The sequence below is a fragment of the Delphinapterus leucas genome, chromosome 19, assembly GCF_059928025.1.
Source record: "Delphinapterus leucas isolate spDelLeu-1000000601 "Yukka" chromosome 19, BTC_Dleu_Yukka2, whole genome shotgun sequence".
NCBI classification, from domain to species: Eukaryota; Metazoa; Chordata; class Mammalia; order Artiodactyla; family Monodontidae; genus Delphinapterus; species Delphinapterus leucas.
The window spans coordinates 12,793,490-12,804,515 of NC_143147.1; the positions used below are offsets into that span (position 1 = coordinate 12,793,490).

At 42.3% G+C, this 11,026-nt stretch overlaps 1 protein-coding gene across 4 annotated transcripts in view; it reads right to left on the reverse strand.

Moving 5' to 3' along the window:
• Positions 1–11,021, reverse strand: part of ADPRM (ADP-ribose/CDP-alcohol diphosphatase, manganese dependent) — a 331,886-nt gene extending 320,865 nt beyond the window's left edge. For 3 of the 4 annotated variants that reach the window (XR_016388840.1, XR_016388841.1, XM_089900337.1), the window contains exons 1-2: positions 3,687–5,231; positions 2,717–2,833 (exon numbers count right to left, since the gene is read on the reverse strand). Coding sequence is in view for 2 of the 4 variants with exons in the window: in XM_089900337.1 (XP_089756463.1) it covers positions 2,717–2,833; positions 3,687–4,347 (778 nt within the window). In the remaining 2 variants the exon portion in view is untranslated. Of the gene's footprint in view, positions 1–2,716; positions 2,834–3,686; positions 5,232–10,902 lie in introns of those variants that run through there. The other variant, XM_022596214.3, reaches the window with a different exon arrangement.
• Between the last annotated feature and the right edge of the window lie 5 nt (positions 11,022–11,026).

Below are 11,026 nucleotides of genomic sequence, written 5' to 3' on the forward strand. Positions count from 1 at the left end.
ACTGACTTCCCTAAGAGTATGAGTGTTACACACACAGAAAGAGCTACTCCCAAGTAAAAGAACAGTTTAGGGATGGGCCAATGGATTTTATATATATATGTCATTTATATAAACACTCAATGTTTTATAAAGAACTGACTTATGCTACTTGAAATACCTCCATGAGATCAAGGTGGCCATAGGCATTTTACAGATGAGAAAACTAAGTTAAAGCAGGGAACATTCACACTAGCTTCCACCGGAGATACAGCCAAGAGAATTTCAAATTCTTGATCTCAAGGCACCTACGAGGCCACATCAACATCAGGCCACGGTTTCACTCCAACGTACAGGTACAACAGCTCACTGGTCTTTGATTCTTCCCATTAAATCATTTTCCTTTTTTCTCTATTACTGTTTATTTTTATCCTGAAATTTTATTCTGAAAATTTTATTCTGCTTAATATCTATTAGTTTATAATAAAAGTAAAAAAAGGGGAGGTAACAGAGCACACATGCGCACGCGTGCACGCACGTGCGCAGACACACACACACACACACACACACACACACACACACACACAACCACTCTTCAAGCTGTGATAAGGGCTGAGAGTCCCAGGAGGCTGTGTGACTTTGTAGACCCAGATGCCATGCTGGACTCATCGGACACAATTAGTCGCTCCCTCCTCTTTGAAATGCTTGGCTTCCAGAACACCGCTGTCCCCCTAGTTTTCTCCCAACCTCAACGGCTTCTGATCCTCACTCTGCTGCTTTCTCACTTCCCTAGTGTCCTGTCAGGAGTGCCCGAAGGCTTGGTCCTCAGGCTTCACTACTCCGTCTATACCTAATGGCTTGGTGATCTCTTAGTAATTTACAGTTTTAAATACTATCTGTATTCTTTCAACTTCCACATTTATATATCTGACCCAAACTTCTATTCTGAATTTCTGACTCATATGTCCCTACTGCTTACTCACCATCTCTCCTGATGTCTAATAGGCATCTGCAACTTTGTATTTTCAAACCTGAACTCCTGAACTCTTCACTCAAAACCCCTCCTACTGCAGTGTTCCATATCTCAGCTAATAGCAATTCTATCCTTCCAACTGCATGGCCAAAACTTGAGTAGGCCAAATACTTCCGAGAAGCCAAAATGAAAGTGAAGAAGCAAACAGAAACAAAAGAAAATGTCTATTAGCCATTTTAAACTTTGCTAAAGAAAACCCGAGGCACTCAGTTGTTCATCCAGTGTCTGAGCTTAGAGCAAAATGGAAGAAACGTAAGAGATGCTAACGCAGACAGGTGCACTGACAGAAGTGCAAAGAAACGGGAAGAATACGGTACGGAGGGAGACGACGACGAAAGGGGTCTCCAGTCTCAGGAGCTCTATGACTTGACCTACGTAGTTAAATCTCTTTGGGTTCAGTTTCCTTATCTTTAAAATTAAAAGGTTTGACTATATGATCTTGAGGTCCCTTTTAGCTCCAGTATTCTCTACAATAACAGGTACATTATGGCAGTGAAAACTAAAAAGCAGAGACAAGAAGTATCCCATTTTGGAAACCACTTATTACAGAGCCAAACAGTGTCACATCATGCCTATAACCCCTGATGGCACCTTATAATTTTCTAAGCCTTGAATGACATTTGATATTCTAGAAATACCCCTACTCCATCTCATATCTTTACCACATCAGTGAAAGATAAGTAAGTAAAAACTGATTAGCAGAAATATAATGGTTTTCTTTTGGCCACACCGAGTGGCTTGCCAGATCTTACTTCTCCCAGCAGGGATCGAACCCTGGCCTCGGCAGTGAAAGCGCCAAGTCCTAATCACTGGACGGCCAAGGAATTCCCTGAAATATAATTTTCTATTACCAACTACCTGAAGAGCCTGTCATTTTCAAAGGGATTTCATGTTCGTAAGTCCATTGATACAATCCTGAGAAACTGCAGTTTGCACATTCAACATCTGTCCAGAGTCACACAGGTCACAGAAACAAGAGCCATGAGCAGGAGGGCCCCTGTGACCCTCAGTACTATCTTCTCATCCATCAGGCCACATCGATGTTAACCGAGAGAACTAATCCCAGCCCCCAAACCAAGTACACCAGGCATACTGCAAATCCAGATTCAGTTCTTCATGTGTGTGTGTGCGTGCACGCACGCACACATGCTCACATACACACACGTCTATTTTAAGCACCTCCAGGTTCCTATAACCTCTAATGGCAGTATGTCTGTGAAAAATAATTCTAAACGAAAACAACACATTTTATTTCCTTGCAATCATATGGTGGACACAGTTACAGACCTGCCAGATGAGCCTCTCACACTCTTCCCGAGACACCAGCTTTGCCTTCACCTTGTCAGCAGAGGTCACTGCACTCACAGGTAGGTCTCCTGAGGCTGGGATTTGGTCTGGGGCCTGGATGGAGTTTTTCACTTATATGTATTACTACACAAATTGAACCCATTTGGGGAAATACTACTTTTAAACTTAAAGGGCCAACTCACAGGCTCTAATATATGGCAAGATGTTTTATTTTACAATTCTTTCCTGACTCAAGCTTAAATGTTAATTTTACATTCAGATTGTTTCTCAATAAAAAATTTTAAACTAAGCTTTCATTTTATAAAAATATCACAATATTAAATATTGTTAGTATGTTTTAAAACCTAACTAGACCCATTCTCTAAAATGCCAGTGTAATCAAATCATTTAAATACTTACTCACAATCACCACCTTTTCTTGGTTTCTGTCAGAGAATGTAAGAACTTCATTCAGCCAGTTCAGCTGTTCTTGGCTGAATCCTCCATTAAACTGGACAAACTGGGGCTCAGCAAGTCCTGAAACAAATTTAGTAATTTAGACCCATCAAATGTCGATTTTCCCTCATTTGGGCATTCAAACTTAGCTAACATGGGGACACTTGTACTTTTCTTTAGGAACATTTGGCAGCAATTGACTTAAAATAGGAAACCATAACAATTTAGAGCAGTGTAAATCACACTGCATCTTACTCCTAATCTCAATTCTCCTCTGCTTACTTCCCCAGCTCCCCGTTATACTGAATATACAACAGACTGTTTTCTCTGTCCACTGAGCCACTGTAAAATCACCTTGCACCCCATGGGCCCTTCTGTGCTCTTCAGTAACAGTGCCTTACACTGCTTTGCGCCTATGCACTGGTTTTTGTCTTGAGTGCTCTGCCCCACCCGCTCTTCCCAAGGCTGACTCCTTCACATCACTTAGCTGAAATGCTTTTCTCCTTAGAGAGGCTATTTCTGGCCACCTGACTAAAATGGTACCCCTAGTCGTTTTCTATAATATTGTACTTTATTTTCTTGGTGGCACTGATCACTTATTTCTGTTGCATTTATTATCTGTCCCGTCCACTTTCCTCTTGTTTCCTCTACTCCATCCATAAAAAAGTGGGACTGTCAGTATTGCCTACGCCTCTGAATAGCTGCCCTAGAAAAAGTACCCGGCCAGAACATCAGGCACTCAGTTATGTGTTAAATAAATGAATCTTGAACCAAATGCCACCAATCCATGTGCCATGAGGCGTGTGAGAAATCCTGACCCTGAACAACAGGACAATATACTTTTACCTTAATCGTCCATCTTCCTGCTGAATAAAAGGTAGCTGAAGAATTTAAAGACAATGTATTAGATTCTCAGCTCAAAGGAATAATTCACCTTGAGGACTATTCAGTTCCGCATTTGGGTTGTGCTCCCTCAGTATCTTCAGACACTGCTGGTATTTTGGAGAAGACGGATCCACGCCCAAGACACTCATGTCATAAGCATCGAGTAAAATGAACCGGAATTTAGGGAACGGTACGAAGTGATAAGCATAATAATTCCCTGAAGGCACAGTCTCAGGATGATGGGCAATCTGGTCCTCCAGAAACTTCGTGTTAAGTTTGGAGTTTGTTAAGTAGTCTCTGCTGAAGTTATAGAATTCATGATTTCCCCACGTGTGATGAACTGGGACTTTCAGCCTTTGGAATGTGTTCATGATGAGTTCTAGTGACTTTTCTGATGCTTGATACTGTGCATTATATCCATCGATGATGTCTCCAAGCTGAAGTACACAACTGGGTGGGCTGCTTTCTTTATCCCAGTGTTCGATAGCACCCTGTAAGTGAAGAAGACTGTGTCTGTAGTATCTCCGTCTGCTTCCTTGGAAATTATAGCCATCTTCCAAATCAGCATACTGAATATCTGCTATAACTCCGAAGGAGAAAAGAAGTTCTGAACTCTCACCGAGGGGTCCAGGTTCGGGCTTAGCATCCATAATCTCCAAATAGTTTTCTAAATTGAGCAAGGAAAGTGAAAAAGATAAAGTTATAAACATCTAATTTTCTAACTGGACTGAAGAAAACAGTAAAATGAATATTAAACTTAATAGTCAATCCACTAGGTAGCTTGGTACAGAGAAAAGTGCATGGGCTTTAGAGTCTGATGGTCTTATGTCCAAATTACCAAGTCCTCAAAATGCTTCAGTTTTCTCATCTGTAAAATAGATGATAACCTCTGTTCTGCAGAAGAACAGCAATTTACAAAAGGGTATTATCCTATTCGTGAACAGGCATTCTAGTTCTAGTAAAGTCAAATTCAAATCTGGTATAATTTGTAATTTTTAATAAATATACACTAGTTTTAAACAAACACACACACACACACCCCTTCTTCCAGAAACACCAAAATAATTCTATCAAAAGCTCAAGATTTCTTTTTGGTGGGGGGAGTTGTATATTACACTCATTCATTGTACTTTATACATTAGTTCCCACTAGGAGTATATTACGTTAGGCTAGATCTTTTCTCTTTGTTGATGGGTAGGTCACCTCAAATAATTTTCTCATATTTTATATATGCAATAACAGAGAGAGGAAAAAAGATAAGGATTAATTTAAACAAAAAAATCTGGCACAAAAACTATGATATTGATGTGACTGTTTTCACTTCTGTGAGTAGTGATGCCTAGTTCTTCAAAAGTTGGATTCAAATTTGTACCAGCTTTTTAAAACCTGACTACCACATTCCCCTTCTCTCTAAACAAAACAGGAAATATGTATTCTTTTTTTCTCATACATGATCTCTTCCTCAGTGGACCACAAGTGCTAGGGATTTAGACTTTAAAAAGCTATTACTTTATTAGATTGTTTACAATCTAAATTTATAATCATTTGTAATCTCTTAAAAGTGCCAAGAACACTAAGGATTAAAATAAAAGGCTAGGACCCTAAATTATCAACTATTCTTGTTATAAAAACTACAGTAATAAATTGTGTTGTGGTGTCTAGGTTATTAAAACCTAGTTGTTTCTAAAAACTCACTTGTAGTTTCTAAAATTACTTTCAGACTCCTGGTCTCCAGTCATTTGCTGAATATTCCTACTGAGTTCTTTTTAACCGTCTACAGACATGTGAAATCCTGTCAGAGTGCTCCTATGAGGTGGAGGTGACAACTCCACAATCAGCAACAAGGGCCAGATTTCTATTTGACACTTTTGAGAATTAAGGGTCTCTTTTTGGTCTAAACTGTTTGTCAATAATGACACACTTTCTATGTGATCTACCCAATTATGAGCTAAATTCCTTCCTTAATCTGGTTGGGTAGAATGAGCCCCAAAACAGGTAAAACAGAACCAGAAAAAGTGATGGAAACCCTGAAAAATTCCTTGGTGTTCTTATACTTTTTTGTTGTTGTTGTTCATTTCTTCCTGCAGTCCCATCTGAAAACCCCACTAAATACCAACTCAGTTAATATGTACGAGGGATAGGATAGATGAGATAATCTGATTTGAAAGGTGAGATACAATTAAAATAAATACAAAACTCATTTAAGCTGAAAACCCCTAGTCTTTTAAGGCTTCAAATATTTGGGATTCCAAGTATAGATTAATAAGAGAATCAAACCAGAAGATAATTTAGCAAGTGTTATCATTGGAACGTTATCACCAGAGTTTAAGAGAAAATGGTTTCTGGGAATGCTTTTATCCCCTGCTAAACAAGTTTGTTTGTTTTTACCTTTAAACTCAGTGCCTTTAGGGTAACAATATGTACTGTACATCTCCTAGAGAGTATTTTGTCCCAATTAATTTGATCTTGTCCAGCAGACCCCTGTCACTGCCGACCCAGCATTCATTTCCTGCTCTGGTCACAGCACCCCAATGTCTGTTTAGGCACCTACCCACTCTCACTCTCACGGTGTGGTTTAACCTCAACCTCCTGGCTGGAGAGGGGCAGACCCAGGACCCAGGCCTGGCCTCTAAAAGCCCAGTTTCCCTCTAGTCAGTGGGGTCAATAAGCATCAGCCCTGGGACTTTCACTGGAACTCCTAGCAAAACTACTGGAACTACTTCTGCTAAAACTGATAACTAAGACTGGAGCTGCTAGGGAAAAGTTAGCTGAGAAGAAACCCAACCTAGAAGGAAGCAATGTGACCGATGGAAGGATGTCAAGTCCTGGAAACACTAGTTGAACACTTGGATCCACCTGTCCCTGCTAGAACTACTCTTGGTCATTTAGTTCTATCAGCCAACAAAATCTCCTCTGAGTAAAGCCAAAGTGAACTGGCTTTAAGGTTTCTGTCATGCGATACCAAAAGCCCTATCAGATGCACCTTCCACCGGAACACAGTTTAGTTTAGGGAAACTCCAGGGTATCTGAAGATTTGCCAGCTTTTTAAAGAAAGTTAAGTAATGTGAAGAGAACCAGCAAGGGCCACATACTTCAAAGCAGTAATGTGTTCTAGGGTAGAAAAGAGATTCAAAATGCTCATTACATATAGCTTTTAAAGATAAGGCTAAGGATAGAAAAAAATATGCATTTTATTAAACAAAAAAATTATTTTGTAAAACAGAAACTTAAATTTATACCGTGATCTGTTAAAGAAAAGATAAGAGATAAGGGAGGACAAGACCACATTCACGGAAAGACAATTGGAATCAACAGTGAGTGAGTCAGGGCAAAAAAGAACCAAGTGGGCCGGGAATTGACTCTTCTGGCTCATTTAGAGTCTTTTGTTTTATGGTTCAGGGAGATGCCAGGGAGCTCAGAAAGACTGATCCTGGTGGACAGAGAGATCAGCAACTCAAAGACACCTCCAGTGGGGAGACTTAGAATTAACAAGCATTCCAGTGCCGTAGAACTTTTTCAAAATACTCCCCATCCTTCACCAAACACACACAAACAAGTAGATGAGTAGAGAATAATTGTTAAAGCTAAAATGGGTACATGAGGTTTATTCTCTCTACTTTTATGCATGTTTTTAAATGTCTATAATATAAAGTTTTTTAAAAGCATTCTGAAGTTTAGGGAAAAATAAAGTCTGGAAGAATTAGAAGATCTAAGAAAATAATTTGCTTTTGAAAAGAAAGCAAAATAGCAAGTTTCTAGTGAACTTGGTTCTGGAAGTTTTGCCTGCACCATTTACATACGCTAAGTTATCTAAGTTTTAGTTAAGAGGTATTATGATGAACTGCTGGAAGCTGTGAAGCTGAAAACCTAGAACTGATTGCAGTTCCAGTTTCTTAGAGCAAAATAACCCTCATCACTTGTTGAGATTCAACTGAGTTTAATACACAGTGGTCTACTTTGTAAATCATAAAGCACTCTATACGTGTTAAGAAAATTATTATTATTATTATTATTTTTTGCGGTACGTGGGCCTCTCACTGTTGTGGCCTCTCCCGTTGCGGAGCACAGGCTCCGGACACGCAGACTCAGCGGCCATGGCTCACAGGCCCAGCCACTCCACGGCATGTGGGATCTTCCTGGACCGGGGCACGAACCCGCGTCCCCTGCATCGGCAGGTGGACTCCCAACCACTGCGCCACCAGGGAAGCCCAAGAAAATTATTTTTTAATTATATATCTGCCTAGTGAACCTCAAGATAAATGAAACTACCCCAACTTTTTATAGACCAGAATAATGCAGAAAACTTAACAAGATTTCCTCAAAAAAGGTCCTACAAAAATTCATGGTGCAGGATAAGCAGTCAGCATTCTGCGAAAACCACCTTAGGCACCAATGATTTTCAAGAATAGAAGGAAATGCCCAGGGAGGCTTACTTGCTGAAAACTTGCTACAAGATGATATAAAAAACTTCTGTGATAATTAAGACTGGCAGAAGGCTGAAGGTCCTTGTAGAAAGCCCTCAAGAATCTATGGTGAGGATGTGAAGAAAGACAGCTCTTCAAACTACTGTCAAAGGAAAAAAATGTGACAAGCCTAGACTTTACTAAGGAGAGACTGTTAAGGGGAACTACTGCCATAAAAAGATGCTCAAAGCCTAAGCCAAAAGCATCTCAGGGAAGGGATGCGTGAGCCAAGTTTTTATACACAGACCCACGTGGGCTAGGTAGCTGTGGAAAAAGAAGTGAGGGGGGGGATAGCCTTGAAACTCACTATGCTAGATACAGCAATAACAGGCAAGGTGAGGCAGGAAATGTTTGTGGCTAGACACGCAGGGCGGAGATCTGCACCTGAGATGAAGCAAGTGAACTACAGGGCCGGGAAGTTAGGCCTAGCTGTCCTAGTCAAACAGCCTAAGGTTATGTCAAGCACAAAATTTGATCAGCCTTGTCACTGTTGATAGAACAAGTATCAGATGATAATATCTACATCCTGTCTCGTTCAAGGAAAGTATCTAAATTGGGAAAAAAAAGAAAAAAAACTCATTTGTGATCTTGGTGGTTTAAGAGGAGTAATAAAAGTGTGTCAAACAAAACACAATGCAGGAGGCTACAAGTAAGAAATGAATTTATTTGGGGTCTTAAGAACTGCAATTTGGGAGACACAGATTCAGGAAAAACTGAGAGTGTTCTGGGGAAGAGAAAGAGTCAGGGGCTCATAAATACAAAAAGCCACAGAGCTAGCTGCCTGTTGAGAACTGTGACTGACTCTGACACAAGTCAAGAAATATTTGTCTTTAAGGAATCAGAATTATTCCAGGCTAGGGGTCCGCTAGGTATCGTGAGTTTCCAGCACATGTTCTGGATGACTTCATTAGGACAATAAATGGTCAAAGGTCAGATTCCATCCAGGCTGAGACATGCCTAAGTCACACATCCTCAAGGGCCTCCCGACTCCATTTCAGTGAGCTCTCTTAGCAATACCAACACCATTCTGATTTTCCTCTCACAAGTGACAGGTTTACACTAGACAGTGTTTTAGGTATCTTTTAACACTAAAGTTTTATAGGTGCATGAAGTCAGGCTCAGAGGTGTTAGCAATTCATCCAATGTACAGCTATAAAACACCTACTTTCAGCCAGGAACTGTCTTAGAAGCTAGTATTTTATTTAACATTATAAATTTAATATGAAGAAGTTGTATAAAAATGCTTTGGTAAACAAATAAAGGGTCCAGCTATTAAAAGAATCACTCTGGAAAATAAAAATTAACATACCAGCTGAAAAAAAATCCTGAGTTCAATTTTAATGTATCTGACGGTTGTCTGATCAATTAACCTACAACTGAGCAAAGAGGTGAACAATAATTTTACACACTCACTGCCTGAATATGCAGGGTACTTTTGTGTCTTTTTGTCAATTTGAGGACTACCTTCTCCCTGGAGAAACAAACACAGAGAAATAAGGTGGGGGCGGGGGAGAAGATCTGAAGCATGGGCAAGTTCAAGACAGAAAAATCAGTTTGATTAAAAATGATTTGAAGTGCTGAACATTTCCTTTGAGCCGATAATCCAGAGAAGTCCAGCTCAATTCAGGAATCAAGAAACACAGGTAATTACAGACTACTACAAACCTCCTGGTGGGCGAGCAGAGGACAACACCGCCTGATGATGCCAGTTCATAAAAAATACCCCGCCCCGGGGCCACCATCACCAGGCACCGGATGCTTCCGCTCAGCGGACGCCCTGAAAAAGGCCCCGCGGGAGTGGGATCCAAAGGTAAGAACGTTAGAAGGCGCTTTTCTTTTCCTCCTTTTTTTGTATTTTGCACATCTGCACGGAGGCGGGGAGGAGAGAGATTAAGACTAAAGATGCTGAGACAAAAACAAAGGCAAGACAGAATGAACGCGAGTTAAACTTTGGCAAGGAATGAAAAGTCAACCTACGAACGCTCTCCGCCTCGTTAACAAGGGGCTTATGTAAATACAGGCTTGTAGAAATCCTAGGGCCCAGGGAGCCCAAGTCATGGGCTGGGACATGACGCAGGAGAGACACCACTCCGTACAGTGCCGGTATTTCTATTCAGGTTCCTTATACCCTGCGAATATAAATCCCAGGCAGTTCAGTCATACTTGACCAGTCCTTGTCACCCTAACCGCTCAAATATCCTAATCAACAAATGTGTTTAAAAAGTCGCACAGGGCTTCCCTGGTGGCGCAGTGGTTGAGAGTCCGCCTGCCGATGCAGGGGACACGGGTTCGTGCCCTGGCCGGGGAAGATCCCACATGCCACGGAGCGGCTGGGCCCGTGAGCCATGGCGGCTGAGCCTGCGCGTCCGGAGCCTGTGCTCCGCAACGGGAGAGGCCACAACAGTTAGAGGCCCGCGTACCGCAAAAAAAAAAAAAAAAAAAAAAGTCGCACATTATTTCAAGCGCAGTGGGTCCGCTTCTACGTTAGGGGTGTAAAGCGGTCAAGGACCGGCCTCCAGGCTGAGGACGGGGGCTGCCCGGTGCCGGCCGTCTCCGGACGCCGTTTTCTCTTTTCCGAGGCTGGGGGCACCCGGTGGGGAAGGAGAGGCTGCGGTCGCCGAAGCCCCGGGCCACTGAGCTGCACTCAGGCCTCCCGGCTCAGCTCCCGCCGCGCAGCCCGATCCCCGGTGCGGCCCGCTCCTCCGGGCCCTGCCAGCTCCCGAGGGCCCTGCCGCCCGCCCGCGTAGGCCTAGCCCAGCCCGGCCCACCCCGCCCCGCCTCCAGCCGCGAGGAACCACCTACCGCGCGCCGACTCCGCAGGGAAGGGCTCCCAGACTACCGGCTGGCCGACCGCGTCACCATCGAGCGCAGCGGAAAGAGCGGCTCTCCCTCACTTTCGGAGGAAGCGGAAACGGTGCCGGAAGTC